The sequence below is a fragment of the Cydia amplana genome, chromosome 11, assembly GCF_948474715.1.
Source record: "Cydia amplana chromosome 11, ilCydAmpl1.1, whole genome shotgun sequence".
NCBI classification, from domain to species: domain Eukaryota; kingdom Metazoa; phylum Arthropoda; class Insecta; order Lepidoptera; family Tortricidae; genus Cydia; species Cydia amplana.
The window spans coordinates 12,357,347-12,376,358 of record NC_086079.1 but is presented as its reverse complement, the minus strand read 5'-3'; the positions used below and the strand labels follow the sequence as shown (position 1 = coordinate 12,376,358).

Here is a 19,012-nt window from a genome sequence, read left to right as displayed (position 1 = left end):
AGCTCTCCGAGAACTAGGCTCAATTATAAAAATAACTGAAGCCTATTGAACTTTCTTGTTGGCTGAGCTCACATTTAAAATTATATAAAATTATGAGACAAAAAAGGTTACTAGGATCATAATTGGAATAACGCTCGACATACAATTTTCAAATTTCCAGCAATCCTGAAATAAAGATGGCAAACGAATTTAAAAGAGTTACCTATATTCTTGTAAATTATGAAATAGTTTTTTTTTCAATGTGGGACCAAGATTTCTATGTGGGACTATAAGGATCTTCAATGTTTCATTTATAAAAATACATAAAAATTCAGTATTTGGGACATCACTACCTGGATCTAATTGAAAATGCGACGCCTCTCCGTGGCTGGTTCAAGTTTGTTTTGCTTGCTGAATTGGTTCGTTTGCACACTTTGATCATTTATCAATGTGAAACGAGCTACAATATTGCGAGTAAAATGTCAAGATACACTAGGTATTTTTAGATGGAAGTTTTAACCAAGGGGCAATTTGAGGTTATACTATATCCAGTTTAAAGAGTTTTCTTTTTTAATGATAATCCATGAAATCTAAGTGAGTGTAGTTTGATTGAACACAAAAACACAATACGCTTTACATTTTTTTGAAGATTTAATGTATTATTTTCATTATCAACGAAGAATAAAAAATAAAAATTTGTACTCACCATTATTTTTGTACCAAGATATGTTTTAAGAACGTGTTATCCTTACTTTCAGGTGTCGAACGCTACCGATCGCTCTTCTCTCGGCGCTCACGGCGGCTAATGATGGATTGTTCGGTTCCTCTAAATATCCAAACGGTAAGGCTTTAGTCGATTTAATAAACCTTTCTATGGGAACATTTATGCGCACAGTTTTAGTTCGTTCTGGGGTTTGGGCCCCAGTTTACAGTGTTGAAAAGTTGTAAGTAGGTACTGCTTGAGATGAAGAGGAATTTTACAAGCGGCTTTGCGGATGTATAATTATTCATGTTTCACTAATGATACGATTGAGCTCTTGAATGTCTGCTGTTAAAATTAGTTAAATTATTGACAAAAACTTATTTAAATAACTAGGCAATTTTAAAAGTATACACAATTATGAGTAAATAATGGTAGTTCCTAATCATGCACTTCACAGATCTTTTAAATTCATTCTACTTATAATTTACTTATGACTTGTTACATCTGATAAACATTTACAAAGTTTTTCTTTGGCTACAGTGAAATAGTATCTAGTATAGTATCAACTATCTATTATCTTTGGTATCAGCAATCAGTTTAGTTTTTTTACCATTTATAATTTGGTCTATTGCTTTACAAAACATACAACGATGTTCCTGAACGTCAAATATTAGGTCAACCTGCATGCAACGTCAGCCATATGTATCTCCAAACTAGAATAGACAGAAGGCTTATCCGCAGGAAACTCGCTGGGCCCAATTTAGAGCGGTGAATAACTGAAAAGACGGCTTGCCTACCATATTGGGTAAATCGAATCCGTATAGAATAAATAACGACGGAGATTTACACTGAAGAGGTTTTGTATGTCGAATTGTTTATTTTTAACTGCTTTGGAACGTTTTTGCGTTTAAAATTCAATTATCTAGAAAAAAAATCAAGCTGGGAATGATATAATTAATTTACTATTAATTTATAAGGTACGTGTATTCAATTTTAGTTTCTTATACTAGTTAATTCAAGTTCTTAAGCTAAACCATAGAGAAATAACTCATCACTTTCTGCAGGCAGATTTTTACCTTTGGTATTTGATATTTTAATGTAAATAATATTTGTTATATTAATATTGAGAAATGATGTACCTTATTCCGCCTTATACGTTTTCTGCATAAACGAGGAACATCGCAAGTAATATTGCAGGCAACCAGCCTGCACTTCGAATATTGGCCATGTTAATATTGTAGCCAACGGTTACTTACTCTGGCTCCCAAACTTTCAATCTTGGATGGTTAGTTAGTCTTTACTTTAGCCCTAGTTAGTATTCAACTAACACTGTAACTATCGAACTTGTAAGTTTTGTAACTTATACCTACACTTAAAACTACGTACCAAGTTACTAACTAATATATTAATCATTTATTTACAAACAAGATATATACAGTGGTATTACTAAAAGAAATTAAAAACTAGCTTAAATCTAAAATAGGCCCTTGAGGCATTGTATCAAGGATGCTGGCGACATTTCCTCGCTGTATCGCAATGTTGATACGTTGTGCGAGGTAGCCGACAGCTCTTCGGTCACCAGTTACGTCAACCAGACGCTTCGCGATTTCTGCGAACAACTTATGCGCGCTGGGACCCCATGGACCTAGAGTTTCAACTCTAAATGGTACAAAATGGTACTCTCTACCGAGGCTCTTATATTTGTTACGTTTTATAATTTCGGCGCTTTCCGCCGCCCCGCCCGCTTTTACATTAGTCCGTTGGAGGTGGGACGATGCCAGATGCCGTCGCAGGTAGCATCCCACACTAACATCCGTCCCAAGCTTCAAGGAACTGAGTTACTAACTTAATATGAAATTGTCGATATTTTATTTAATGATGCCTAGCCTACACAGTCACCTAGGATTTTGACGAAGACATTGATCTGCCTTAATGGCGACCTTTCCACACAACATATGACGCTGGGTCATTGCTATTCAATAATATTTCTACCCAGCGGCTTCCCTATCTGCAAATAATGAATCATGCCTAAAAACTCAGTCATAATAAAATTATTGACTTGCAATATCAACACTAGGTAATCTCTAAATGAAAATCTATGCAATGGGGTCCCAGCGCGCATAAGTTGTTCGCAGAAATCGCGAAGCGTCTGGTTGACGTAACTGGTGACTGAAGAGCTGGCGGCTACCTCGCACAACGTATCAGCATTGCGATACAGCGAGGAAATGTCGCCAGCATCCTTGGGACAATGCCTCGGGCTTATTTTAGATTGAAGCTAGTTTTTAATTTATTTTAGTAATACAACCACTGTATATATCTTGTTTGTAAATAAATGATTTTTGCAATCAGAACCAACTTTGTTTACAAAGCTGCCAGAGTCTGAGACAGTATATATAAACAAATACAATACTAATCCAAATTACACTAACTGCGACGGGCAGGAAGACTGTTTTAAAATGCAAATTGCAACAGCCCTGACGGTCGTTGCTCCATCGATCAATACTAGTTTTATTTACTACTTGTGCCCACTGACTTGACCAGCTTTTCTTATACTGTCATCCCTGGTATTAGGAGTGCTGGAAGAAACGAGACAGACCAAAGAAATCCCACTGTTACAATGACTATAGTCATTGAGAATCAATGTCGATTCCTAATTACAGGAATGGATTGCCTGATGGCTTCCTTAATTATTATTATTATTGTTTTAAAGTTCTGCTGCGACAAACAGATAGTCGTAAGAACAGTGGGCCAGTATTTTAACGATGACCTGTAAGAGATAGGTGAACACTTTCTGGGGCGAGATAGGCTTTAATTTAGAGGTTAAAAACTGTATTCATAATATTAAGCTTTAAAAATCGTTATGTTGTCATAAACTTCTGAAATTCTGTATCCCAATAATAATATGTATATTATTATGTTCTTATCGTAGGTATTTTTATCGCATACATCACATAACAAACAATATCTATATAAGTACCATATTTTGTACTTATTAATTATTTTTAATCTTTTTAGACATATTATAGAGTTTATAGATATATATTAAAAAACTAATGAAAATAATTATGTCTCATTTCAGAAGTACCGGAATATGACTTACTCCACGCGATCGGCGTTCCGTTCAGCAACCCTAAGACCCAGTACTTCGACGAGGGCCTGGACGGATTCCCTGCGTACGGCCTTAAACCTGGCTCCGACATCAAATCACCCTACCGCCTCTTCATGCCCGAAAAACTATACCCAGAATTCTCTATAACAGCCACAGTCCGACCCGCCACCGAGAACGGCGGTTTTCTATTCTCTGTCGTAAATCCCTTAGAGACGGTAGTCCAATTGGGAGTACAGTTGATCCCGTCGGGGAGAGATCTCACGAATATATCCCTTTTATACACCGATGCAAATGTCTATGCCCTCTCGCAGACAATTGTGTCGTTCGCTATACCATCGTTTTCTAAGAAATGGAGTCGGTTCGGATTGAAGGTTACTACGGAGAATGTGACGTTGTATCTGAATTGTCACGAGTTTGATACCGTGCCTGTGAAGAGGAATCCGTTAGAGTTGGTATTCGATTCGGCATCTACGTTGTACGTGGGGCAGGCGGGACCACTTATACGAGGTGCTTTTCACGTAAGTTAAACTTTAGTATCCATTCTAGCTGTAAACATCATCTAAAAAAAAATATGGGAGGGTAAATGTACCGGAAATTGACCAGAATTTGACTTCCTCGACACCTGTAAAATTTTCAAAGGCATTCGACTTTTTTGCCGCCCGAGATTATTAAAGCTGAAGAGTATTTGCAAATTATTCTGTTATAATTAATAATTCTAAAACTTTATTTGAATGATAAATTCATCTAACTTTGAAATAATTAGGTCCGAGGCCCTGGATATTAAAAATGTTCTTCGAAACCTCATTATCTTTAATGAATTCAATAAAAGCCAGAATTTTTGTGAGCTCCGAAGGTTTTGTATAATTCAGAGTATATTAAAACTTGTTACAAATATACTACTAACTGTAAAAAGTGGCATAAATTCTAGCTTTCATTGTTTAGTATTTAGTACTTACATTAGTAAGTATTAATTGATAATACCTAATAATAGTCTGACAACTTATCAACCACATTAATAAGCGATAGCTAACATCCACACAAAGCTAAACATTATGTTTTTTTATTATATGATATCGAGTAGTTGCGCGGTGATTTTCTATGAGTGACGAACACATGTAGGTCTCTAATACTAAGATGTTTTCTGGATAAGTTTTAAAATATAATTTCCATTTGTAGGTTAATTTTTTTTTAAGTTACATTTGAATGGGGCTGCAGCAGCAAAACTGTTACACCGTTGCTGCTGCGGCATTGTCGCGGGCGGAATTACTACACAATTTCTATGATTCTGCGTTGCTAACGTTGCCGCACTACTGTTTCAATCAAAACGTTCAATCCGTCACTAACTTTATCAAGGTGATTGACAATGAAATCGCCCGCCGTAACATTATAAGTCATAAGTCATAAGTTATTTATTTGCGAAAGATAGGGTATACATAGGATGTTACATTTCATAGTTAAGTGAGCCAAGCTACCTTGTCACACAGTGACATGCAAATTGTATGCCTAATACTAAACATGCACTTAGATAATCTAAAATTAATTCATATGTATTTACATAACAATAATATTAATATACAAAATAACAAAATTTAAGACTAATTATTTGGTATTATACGAATTAATTGAGATGTCACAGATTTATAGGTAAATATCATGTAAATCAGTTTAGCTGTCCAGATATTCTTTTATTGAGTAGAAGGTCTGTTCATTAACCCATTGGAATAAGCGTCTCTTAAATAAATGAAGTGTAAGGCTTTTAATAGTATCTGGCAGTTTGTTAAACAAGCGTATACTCATAGGATAACAACTTTTCTTATAAAGACTCGTGTACGTTCTTGGACATATCAGTTTGTTAGGGTATCGCGTATTAAAATTACATATTTCGTCATTTTTTGTATATAGATTTTGGTTGCATTTTGCAAATACACACATTTCAAATATATATAAACAAGGTACAGTGAGCAAATTTAGTTTTTTAAATAAAGGTCTGCATGAAGTTAGTATCGAAACACCACAAATCGCGCGTATACACTGCTTTTGAGTTATAAACAATCCATTTATATTTGAACCGTTACCCCATACAGTTATACCATATCGTATCCTAGATGCCACGTAGCCATGATACGCTTGGATGGCTGTTTTTTGGCTTGTAATTTTCGTTAAACGCCATAGGGCATAGGCAAAACTGTTCAGCTTCTTACAAACGCTTTCAATATGATGTGCCCAGTGACACCTATCATCGACCAAAATCCCAAGAAATTTGACTTGTTCTGACTCTATAATTTGTTGGTTATTGTATGAGACAGTCATTTTTTCTTTTTCCCCATATCCATTCCAGAATTGCAAATATGTGGTCTTGCTAATGTTAACTTGCAGACTATTTATATTAAGCCAATCTATTATATTGGCAAGTGCTACATTTATATCATTTTCGTGGTTGGTTTTGTTTTCGCTGGATACGCTGGATACATTGCAACAGTAATGCTGCTACAAATGTAATCTTCACTGTAAAGGTTACATCCAAATGTCACCTTAAACTGTGCGGATTGCTAGTTTAAATAAAATTTATCTGCCCTAAACAATAAATACGAAGATAGCACTATCTTTCACCAAGAGGCATCGCAAATATTCGTGTGTACCCTATCCCTTTATGTTACGTTGTTTGTCTCGTTTATCGTGCGTCTGTTGACAAAGCCGCTTTTACTGGGGGCAGATAAACAAAATACTGTCACACAAATTTTGAGCCCAAGAAAATTGAATACAATTCGGCCGTGCTTGACATATTCATCCAAGTTTTATCTTCGCATTTGAGAACTAGTTCAAAATGTTCAAACATTTAGATTTTTGCATGAAAATAAGTAAACAATGGAAGGAGTATTTGAATGAATCTACCATGGATATGGTAAATGCATTTCTATCGAACGACATGGCGATACGATACGAGTTTTAGCAGGGAATCTCGATGAGGCAAAATAAATGTATTGATTGCAAAATAAGCTATTGATTGCATTTTATTATGAAAAACAACATTAAGTAATTTACAATAAAACAGTTTTTTTAACACTATCTAAATATTCCTTTATAATTTTTAAATTTCGATTGTGTGGTTTCGCTCTTGATCGTACAGAGACTTGCTTTATACCAGAAACCAATTGGATTGTTAAAAATTAGGTGTAAGTAGTTTAACTTAAAACTTAAAACATTATAGTAAAAAACCTAAAATACCATTTTCTTTTACTTATTATCTTGTGGAATTAAACCGCCTTAATACGATAACCCCAAAATTAAATCAGCAACATGTGAACTTCTTAATCTTGTATTTACTTGCACCGTAGTTAACTATCTATCTATTAGGCTAGTTAGACCAACCACAAGTTCTAACTAGACGCAACTTCCCAACTATCACTGTGTTACAGAGCTTGAGCCACTAAACTCCGTTGTTTTTCTTGCCGGTGTTGCTGCACTTAGATATCTACTAAGTTTTCAGGTGAAACTCGTCCAAGTTTATACGCAAACTTGCAAGCGCAAGGCCCAGTTTTGCATATCAAACTGTAAGCAGTTATGCTGGAGCTCTAAATTGTATCGAATAAGTTTCTTGGGAGTGTAGATCTTATTGCGGTCGTAGTGTATGCAAATTGAGCGTGCGCCGAACTGTTTTTGTTTAAGCCAAGATTATACGGTGGGCTTCGTCTGGAGAATTCCTTGTAGGCCACGATTGCATAACTAGGTATTCCACTTTTTAGGATATGGGTAGGTACGTTAAGTTATGTGATTCATATTCATATTCATATTCATCATTTATTTGCATAAAAAACACAGAAATGCATGCAAATACAATTTTTAAAAACACAGAGATCGCAACAATACATAAAACAGAAATAATAAAACACACAGCTATACATAAGTCAAACAGAAAAAATAAAACAATAATACTAAGTCAAATGTCAGGTACAATGGTCAAATACAACTTCTACGACATAACTTAAACTAAGGCAGATAGGTTTAACAGTAATAAAAAAAAAAAAAAAAAAAAAAAAAAAAAAAAAAATATATATATATATATATAAAAAATAAAAAATAAAAATGAATACTATGTCCAAAATAATAATAATAAGTCAATAGAGAGAGTGAAGATATCAGATTACAAATATATAATAAAACATTAATTTAATAGAATAGCATTACAGAGATGTCAGGTACATTGGTCAAAAAACTTATCATAGTATTCATTTATGGAATAGAAAGGACGCCTCAAAAAATATTCTTTAACTGTTTTGTCAAAAGTTTTAAAATCTTTTATATCTTTAATTTCGTCGGTCAATAAATTGTAAACTCTTATAGCCGTATTATTTAAGCTTTTGTCAAAATTTACATAATGTGATTCATTTAAGAGTAACCTATTTCTATTTCGCAGTTTGTAATTATTGATGGTCGCACCCTGTTCCGCGTACAAGTGTTTGTTGTTGAACACATAAACACATATTCTGTATAGGTACATAGAAATCACAGTCAATATTTTGTTATTTATAAATATACTACGGTGCGACTCAGGTATAGTACGGCATCCTTCGACTATTCTTAGGGCTTTCTTTTGCTTAAGCAGAAGTGAATTTGTATTAGTCCCGTTTCCCCAGACCTCAATGCAATATCTAATTATGCTTTCGAAGTATGAAAAGTACATAGTTAGTAAGACTTCCTTGCTTGCAATGTTCATTAGGGTTTTCATAGCATAACATGATAATGTTAGTTAATTTTATCATAATTAACAAGAGAGATTCAGGTGCAACTTTAAATTCAAACAAACGAGGCTAGTATTCTATTATTTCTAATGTTCAAATATTTTACAATTGACGAACATTATTCTTAATTAAAATTAATGTCACTGTAAATTTTATTATACATGGTAGGTACTTTTGAGGATTCGAGAGAATGAATAATATCACATTTAGACATACGCGTAAAAACTTAATCCGGTCTACGCTGCGCGGGAGAACTAGTATAGCTGCTATAATATTACGAAATTTGCCATAAGTTTGTCTTATTTATATAAAGTATAATATTTATTTATTTAGAAAAGCAAACTTCTGTTAATCCATCAAATTGAGTTTTCACTGTACAGTAGAATCCGCTTATAATGACATCGAAGGGAAGTGACAAAAACGTCATACCTACTAAGCGGATGTCATATAAAGCATAGTTGATTAACTTCTTATTTTTGTTGATTTTTCCAAATTAATCTCAAATTACTTTGTCAGATATGAGTTTTGTTAACCTTGTACCAATTATCAACTTTCACCGAGAATAAAAACTTAAACAACCACTCACGCACCAAACTTCCTCGCAGGGAAAGACGTGGGGACGTCCACAAAAACCAGCGAATTTGTCAGTATAACCGGACATAATTCCATAAAAGTAGGATTTATAGGTCATAGTAAGCGGTTTGTCACTATAAGCGAAGTCATCTTATCCGCTTTGTCACAAAACTCACAAAGAATTTCATATGGAAACCAAACTTCGCACAGTAATTGCGTCATAGTAAGCGGTTGGTCAGTATAAGCGGAGTCATAATAAACGGATTCCACTGTATTATGTGCATATTGTTTAAGGGGATGCAATTATAGTTCGTTTTTTTAGCATTAGAAAGAACTTGAAAGAAGGTAAGCGATCTTGACATGTCTTTTAATTGAAAGACGCTTTTTAAAAATCAGTAACTATTACTTATGAAAGCAGAAGAATATAAATGATCGTATTGGATTCATAATTGTTACATATTTGCCGTAACTTATTTTTAAAATGTGTTTTTCAATTAAAAGACACATTAAGATTGTTTACCTTATTTCTAATGCAAAAAAAAAACGAACTATAGTGATGTTGCAATTTAGAATACTAAAGGGAAGTACGAGTAGGTATTAAAGGGGTTGGAGAGCAGGTAAACGGCTTATATACGCAGGACGTAATCGCTAGCCAAAGATTGTCTAAGTAGGTATAATAACAACATAAATACTGCTATAGCTGGTCAACCAAATTTTAATCTTGAAAGTAAAAAAAGGCGCGAAATTCAAATTTTCTATGGGACGATATCCCTTCGCGCCTACATTTTTCAAATTTGCCGCCTTTTTCTACTGTCAAGATCTGGTTGACCGTGCTAAGTATACGTGCTAAATACTTATTTCTTAGAATATTCCACTTTCATTGCTACTAGGTACTGGAAGTAATAAATCGTCATATTATTGTTTGCGGATAGTAGTTTTATTACTGTCGGCAAAGTTAATAAGTGAATAATGTATCAGACCACCCTAGAGCAAAAAGTTGAATAGGGGAGGGGTGGGTATTAGTGGGGTAGCGGGGTATAATGGAGTTGTAAAAGTTTTTCAAGACAAGGTCGTAATGGCACTCTTTGCACATGATTGATTTGTATTGATTGATTTATACATGATTATGATTAGTGTTCATTTCGTGAACTACTTGCCTTTAGTAGCAAATGTACGTTTTCGCACTAAATATTAAACAATTAAAAAAAAGCCAATACAAATAGCGCGAAGCGATTAGTGTTTAGTTGGCACGATGCTTCCTCGATGTCCACTGTTACAATATAAAAAGAGTAAGTACCTACACGTGACTAGTATATAAAATTAATATAAATATAACCATGCAACTTTTACGCACTAGATTTTCTGTTTTTACAGCCAAAAGTACTTAGTACTCCAAATCCACTCCGACATTAATTCTATGTACACAGCAGCTATTCAACAGTACGGACGATGACTTTTGAAGAAACGCCTCGGGGGTCGCTTTTATTTGATGTGAATGCCTCGTTGCAAAATGTGGAGCATTTCAAACCAGCCTATGACACGGGCCTAAAAGTGCTTCATTAACCATTCGCGAATACTCATATTGCTTTAGCACCGAATTTCAGAAAGATTATATATAACTGTTCAAGCAGATCTTGTCAATAAAAAAAAGCGCGAAATTCAAATTTTCTATGGGACGATATCCCTTCACGCCTACATTTTTCAAATTTGCCGCCTTTTTCTACTGACAAGATCTGCTTGACTATCTATACAGGGTGCTTCCTGTAACAGGAGCAATAAATTCAACTGTAGGCTGTACTTCTCAAACTGACCAACATTTGTTCAGCAACTTTTGAAAATAACTCATGTTTTGATTTTTATTACACTTTAAAGTTTATTCTAAGACGCAGTGTATTGCAAATTTTGTTATGTTTAAAGCGTGAAAAGCAACGTCAAACACATTGATGTCAGCATACATTGAAGGCAATATTTATTTTGTATGAAAAAAGAGGAAGTCTAAAGGATTCATAATTTTCAAAAGTTGCTGAACAAATGTTGGTCAGTTTGAGGAGTACAGCCTTTAGTTTAATTTATTGCTCCTGTTACAGGAAGCACCCTGTATATACCGAATTTCAGATAGAACCATATCCTAATCCGAATGCTTTTTTTAACTGTCAAGAGTGTCAAGTGCAGAAAATCTGACCGTTTCTGCATTTGCTGAACCGATTTCAAGAATCAAAATTATGAATTTTATTATTTTTGTTCGAAGTAAGGTCAGCTAATCCGATCGATTTAATGTCGAGGATATGCAAACAAAGCGGTTTTGCATGGATTTTTCTAATAAGTGTTTGACCTCGGATAGTTTTATGTTACATGTGCATGTCTTCTATTAGACATTTTACTTCTCATGCTCTGAAAGTGGCTCTTTGTTTATCTATGAAGGATAAACTCACACGTTTTAAATTCCAATTCTAAAAATGTTCATCTCTTTAAAATGTTCCATCTTGAGTATATCGATGATACTTATCCTTTAAAGCTCGTCAACATCAGCCCTTTGTCGCCTCGGAGAGTGATTTCCGAACGCACTCATTATACTGCCAACGCTTGAATGATATCAAACAAAGTTCGACACGTTCTGAAACCCCCATGAGGTTTCACGATATCGCTTCGAAACGTATCCACGAACACTCAGACGCTCTCCACCCGAGGCTATGCACAGTAAGCGCAAACATAATCTGTACCACCAAAATTTGAGCTATTGGCTCATTTTGATCTTTATCTCATGTGCATAAGAAAAACGAACTTTTCTCAGGAATGATGGCAATGCTTTGCTAACTGATGAATGGGAAACCGGTTGGAAAAAAAAAACACTCACACGTTTTACTGAATGACTTGAAGGGTGGGTGTGATTTCTAACAAGTTTTTTAAGTTTTACTTTTTTATTTTAAACTCACTTCGTGGAAAAGTGAATACTAAAGAATTTTCTTTGCTCTTATTTCTTGTTGATAAACAAGTGAACAGCCGTACCTTTTGAGAAAAAACATCTTGATACTTTTTCTAAGAAATGGAGTACCTACTTTCATTACTTTTCAATCTTACCTTGCTTCTGAACGCTTCAGTGTGCCTTTGGTACTATGAAGTACCGTCAATATAATAATTATAGTAAGTAAGAACTCTTTCAAGCTTCATTGCATTATAATTCGGTTAATTTGCTTGTTGCATTAATTGACTTTCAGATAAAATGAAACAATCCACCTGATTACTAACAACTTCCTACCAGGCACACCTTTCTAAAAAATTTAGATTCCAACCAATTATTTTTCATCTCGACACAGCCGCACGCGCTAGCCACCAAATAATTCATGTGATTTACGTTTCTATTCACAATCCAACGATGGTTTCATACAGCACTCATATTCAGTGAAGGCCCAGTGGGAATCAAGCTATAAACCCAGTCTAATTTCCGTCACCTGCGGCGCTCACACGCGACAAAACCCTACGCGTGACGCTGACGTTTTAGGTAAGTGTCGCGTGTCATCGTGACGCGACGCGACGCATCGTGACGTGTGATGCCGCTAACTCGATACGTTGACGAGCGCGTGGAACATGTGGTTACGCGGATGACGTTTAGTCGATATAATGTTTTGTAAACGGTACAGGCGTTGGCTTGTGGATTGACAATTGCGATGAAAGTTTTGCATGATGTGGGATTCTGATTTAACTTTAAGCAAGTTCCGAGATGATTTCTAGGAAAAATCGAGTTTACGGCCCTTTCCTTATTATATTATACAATTGAAAATAGTCAAGAAAGCTATAGAATCAAATGTATATAAATATAGCATCTCAATCCTTTTCTTCATAGATACTCATCAAAATTTGAATGATTCTAATTAAGAAAAAATGCAAACAGAGGGTCAATGGTCCAATATTTTGGACGCTGTCAAAGGGGTAGAAGAAAATATTTATTTCCCACACTCGGCAATTGCGTGAAATAACACATCCATACTTAATTAACGGAAAACTCGGGTCAGACGTCAAAAATCGATGACAATCCCAATAAGCCTTACGTAAGCCATACTTGATCCGGACGGCAACAGGAAAAGCAATACTCGTGTGGCGTTTGCCGGATAACGAGGTCAACTATATTAAACACTGGCCAATATCCCTACTGCGAGCTTGTCTAGTGTTACTTGACATTGTGATAAGTAGAAACTATTCCTAATCTGAGATCAGACTTATACTGGTTTCTTTGAAATGATTTGCGGAGAGATGTGAACTAACTTAGGTCACCAGACTAAGTGGCGCCCGACTGTCTGTACAGCCGATGTCATACAACTCTTAATCTTTATGGGATTCCTGTGTTAGACGGCATGTCTATGGCATATCCATGTAAGGACATTTTCCTTTAAAGTTATATAGTATTTAACAGGATCTATTTAACATTAAAAGGAAAAGTTATATTATTTATTTATTAATTATGATTATTTATTTATTTCATTACTTTTTTACAGCTGTTCTTAGTAGTAGTAGTAGTAGTAAAATACTTTATTGTACAAAAAGAAACATAAAACATGAAAGAACACACATCATTAGTACAAAGGCGAACTTATCCCTTTCAGGGATCTCTTCCAGTTAACCCTTGAGCAACTGAGTTAGTTATAATATTAAATAGGTACCTACGTAGGTAATATTATGTAATAAGTAAATTTTTCGTCACAACCTGCCCTTGCGTTGCGTTTTTTTCTCATTCATTTATACCTGATTTTAATATCAATATCAGTGCATTTCTCTCGTTTAGTCGCACCTATGGACCTGCGCTCTGCAGTGAGTATAACATTAAATATGCGAGCGACCCCTATTGTTTGTACGTCCTCAGATAAAATTAAAATACAGTCCAGCTAAATTTAACGGTTAATCTAAATATTACCTACAGTCATTTTCGTTATATGTATATAGCTAATCCGATTAAGTAGTTACTGGTTATTAGAGTTATTTCTATTACATATTGTGTATGAAGTCCCGATGACATAATACTCCATGAAAACTATATAAAACTCAATTCCATGGAAAAATATGTATGATCCCATTTAATTACCAACTTCAAATAATCTTATAACTACGCTACCCAAACCATCTAAGAAATACTTACCGTAACCGGCTAAATATAGCTAGGACTTCAAGTTAATAGACATTTCCATCAGGACTTAAAAAACAGCTGAAGAAAACTACCTACACGCTTTATCTCCAAAAACGTTTCCCCAGCAGCCAGACTGGCTCCGCAAAGAGGTCAGTTCCCAGACAGGTCGGCGCCGGAGTTATCGACGTTGGCAACAGCTGATGCTGCCGAGATCTAGTTGGGACACAAACGCCGAGGCTCGCACCCATGCCTCTGACCGTGTGATAAAGGACTGGTGAAAGTGACTGTAGGATAATAAGTACGGTGATATCTGCATTTGGAAAGCGCATTTAAATTAAGCAAATAAAATACCTAGGTGATGGAACATTAGATGGCGAGTAAAAAACTATAGCCCATATAATTTTGTACGTAGAGAATTTTCGGGAAGTGTATGCCTTGTAATTTTTGCTAATATCATAACCTGTGACTGTGATGTTACGATTTATGTAATTTTTTATTCCAATGAAGGAATAGTTTTTTTAGCTCTTAATTTTAGTGTGTTTATACATTTGTAACAACGCTGGAGCTTATATTTTTAATCGTTTATTATAAATAAAGACATCAGGATTTTATAACCTGTCTTCTAGCGTTGGTCTGTTTGTAAATTAAATCTTGTACTCGTAAGTCAAATTTGAACCCACTTTCTGGTTACCGCTTGAGTTAATTTTATCACATGACACTAATAATATAATACTAATATAACTAGGTCACATCTAATACAATGCATCTTATCATCATGAATCAAGCTAAACTAGTGATGCATTTATATTTTACGCCATCAGCTACACAAAGTAAGCCTTCAGATGGATAATTTACCATTGGACTTAAGTATACGTAGTGATCTTATTTTGTTCTATGAAATGTCACTAGAAGGCTGTACGATCCTCCAAGCTAATCGTTTTTGCCATTGTTAGCGAGTTCCATAACTGCAAACTTGTAAGCTCATAGCATGGGTCTTATAGTTCGGAATACTACGAGCACTAGAGTTGCCGTGTCGGTCAGCTATAGAAAGTATCTGTCTAATCACAGAACAAGTTAGAATGGCGATGCGAGCAGGGTACGTGTCGCCGCCGGTTTTGAGCAAACGCTCGCATGCTACTCGCCCGCGCTGACCGAAAAACGAAGTATACATGCCTTTTGCGCCACAATAACCTTCAGATTAAGAAGCCAGACATCAAATCTGTCTAAAGGAGGCCTATCCTTTCACCACGCACACAAAGTTTTTACTACCGTTGCGCGAGTGTTAGTTAATGTGGAGAGGAACGCGATATGAACGCGCGCGCGATAGCCATTCTAACCTCTTTAATATGTTCTGTGTGTCTAATTGTGTACCGCCATTTGTGAGCCCGGCCAACTTAGTACACCGAGTCTAGCTCGTTTCACATCCTGAATGGCGATTCAACAGGAATGTCCAGTTTGAATGTGAAACTCGGGAACTAATTTAAATGCTGGCTGTTTGAGCATAATATGAATGAAATTTGAATGATCCATACAAATTTTAGTGCTTACGGTAGTGACCTACATTACATACGATACGATACATATACCTAACAAAGGCTAAAATGCTATATTTTACATAAAATTTACTCTCGTATTAACTTATATCTTATGAAATTTTTAAAATTAAAGATAACTAGGTAAAATTGTATTATTATAATAAAGTAATATTTATCTTTAATTCAATTAACTATCTAAATGAACCAGCTGTGTGTTTGATTCTTAATTCTCATAAATGTCCAATATTTCTTGGAAAATTCCATCGTGTCGTAACGTCAAGCATTTTGCGGTTTTCTTTTATTATTCTGGAAAAATTAGACATTCTCCCATCAAGTCATGAATATTTCGAACTAAAATTGTGGTTAGGTATGCGAAAGTGAAACAACTAAAGCGCCTACTAAAATATGTAATGCAAATTTGTCCGTCAGACTTGTTTAAGGCCAGAGCTACATCAGGCGTAAGCGTGTATGTTAGTATTAGTCCCGAAAATTGCAGCGTAAAATTAATCTAAACGAGTTGTTACTTATTTAGTAGAGCATTTACTGTAAATACGGGACTATTATTTCAAGAAAACCATTCTGTTTCTCAAATTAGTGAAGATAATGTCGAAACACGAGTCTCAAAGATCCCAGATTAAGGTGGAATCTAAATTTCACCTCACAAATAAATTCAGATCCGGCCAAAAACATATTACCTTCAGGTTTTTACGGCAAACCCTAAAAAAGGTTCCGTATTCAACTAGGAATCATGGAGGTGATATATTTTTGGCCGGTACTGTACAAGCCAAATGTACTGCGAAAAAAACAAGCCAATCGAAGTCACATTTTTAAAGTTTACTTTAAATGACCAGTACATAGTTTGAATAAGATACACAATAGATTTACCGCCTACTAGTTGCAACATTAGTCTGCAAAATAAGTACCAGAATCGCGCAACGAGAGTTTTGCACTGGTCAGTTCGGTCGTTAGGGGCTTCTACAGGTAGCTTGCTTAATTAGTAGTGTCCGACCGAAACATGTTTTTTTGCCGAAACCGAAACCGAAACCGAATGTTCGGCTTTGGCTCTAGTTTCGGCCGAAACCGAAACCGAAACCGAAACTTTTGTAGACTTGTTAAAATCGTTGAAAAAATGTCATAAGCTTTTACACACATATTATGGGGCTGTCAACACCCAATGTCCTTGAAATTGATGTTACTTAAGCAGTTTTTTATGAAAATTACTAGAGTTAGACCAAGATAATTCTGCAACGATTTTGATAAGTTGATAACACACGCAGTGCAAGTGTTATTTTAAACGTCAAAACTTCTATGAAATTATGACGTATAAATAACATTTGCACTAGTTGCACTGCGTATGCTATCAAAATCATTGCAGAATTTTCTTGGTCTAACTCTAGTCATTCACCAGTCAAGCTAACATGTAGACACAGGGTCAACCAAAAACGCGAGCGCAGCGAGCGCGAAATTTTTTGTTAACAATATCGCAAGGCCGGGTACCGATCTTCACCTGGGCCGAAAAGTCCGAAGTGCCCCATTGAGGCGAACTTTCATGCGAAGTCAAAGCCGTGCTTAAGGCTTCAGGATAAGTAGTTGAGCACAGACTCCAACCAATGTCCATTGTATTCAAAAGCGAGACCGCAGGCCGAGCATGGCGCAGCGAGGCCAAAGGCTAAGCTGAAGTAGAGGACATGTGGAACACAAACCAATGGTAAATTGAGGTAAAAAGTAATGCTAGTTTTCTTATTATTATCTTGCCCAGGGCCCAGTAACATGCGACAGTGCTATCTCATTCACTTATAGGTATTGACAGCCTCTTAAGACTGCGTCAACCGTCCAGTGGCGCCCTCATTAGTGGAATTTTGTTTTATAATAAACCTAATATACATGAATCAGTATATGTAGGTATTAATATTGTTGTCCTACTTATTCCCCAACTTTTGGTCTTTGTCCGAAGTACCATTTCGTAAGTTTCGGCCCGGCCGAAAGGTTCGGCCGTTTTTTGGCCGAAACCGAAACTACAGCCGAAACATGATTTTTTGGCCGAAACTGGCCGAAACCGAAACCGAAACCGAACCTTCGGTCGGACACTATTAATTAGCTTAACTATACTGCTACTAGTAGATATACTTAATAGAATCGTCATTACACATATTAGGTTAAACTAATGTCATCAGAAGGCTACTGAACAGGCTATACGTTCGCAAACCAAACCGCTGATTGCTTCGAGATTGGGGGTGGTCCAAAACAATTATGTGACCGCAAATGATCGACCAGGCTCGGCCAAACACGGATAGGCTATTTATCCGTTGGCTGTGTATTCAAAGCAAACCCAGTCAAAGGCAAAGCTACCGTGGAACCACGAGTTAAAAGGAAAGAAAGGTATCAGATGACCGATTTCAGAAAACAATTATATCTGTTTCGATAATAATAAAAAGAAAAAAAAAACATGATAACCGCGGAGACCGATTTTTTAGGTAGGTATGGCCGAGACCATCCGTGGTATAAGTAGGTACAGATCATATCATATTTTTTGTGTCGTTAGTATCAAATTTACGCGATCTCGCATACGACAATCAAAGACAATTCGGAATCACTAACGAGCCTAGGACTACAGTATGACAGATACCTAATCTAGATAAGACAAGAGAACTTTATAATAGTTATTTGTACAACAAGTGATCAAAGTTTGATATTTCTTCGAGTGCTTATTTTGAGTCCCGTGCAAGCGAAAGATTCTATAATACTCGCTACGCTCGTGAATCTAATTTAGAATCTTGAGCGTAGTAAGGGACTCAAAAGCGCACGAGATGTAAATAACTTTGATCTCGTGTAGTACACAACATTTTTCACCTCAGCGCAGTGAGAACATACTACCTATTAGACAACTTGAAAAATGTAATCCTTCTTCATCACTTAATACCTGCACTCATGTTTTCTTAAGATATACAAACAATTAAGTTTAATTACCGCAATGGAACACAAAAACAAAACGTAATAATAAATTCCATTAAAATAATATAGAAATAACAAACATTAACTGACACTTCAATCGACAACTTTTTTTTGTAAAAAAAATCTTTGTAAGATAGGGTCCGAATTGCGGATACGTACTATTTGTCAACTATGGTAGAAATTCTTAAAAGTAAAATAATTAATTTTGCGTGATGATCTGTGTATTTTTGAGTTCGTTATTTTAATTGAACAATAAAATACCTAAAATATAGTATTTTATCAGTTTTTATCAAATCTTAAACTTTA

General features: G+C 35.5%; 1 protein-coding gene across 1 annotated transcript in view; it reads left to right on the top strand.

Moving 5' to 3' along the window:
- Positions 1-19,012, top strand: part of LOC134652122 (collagen alpha-1(XVIII) chain-like) — a 202,925-nt gene that overhangs the window by 110,805 nt on the left and 73,108 nt on the right. Inside the window, exons 2-3 of the mRNA XM_063507290.1 lie at positions 738-820; positions 3,762-4,309. Of these exons, the coding sequence (XP_063363360.1) occupies positions 738-820; positions 3,762-4,309 (631 nt within the window). The remainder of the gene's footprint in view (positions 1-737; positions 821-3,761; positions 4,310-19,012) is intronic.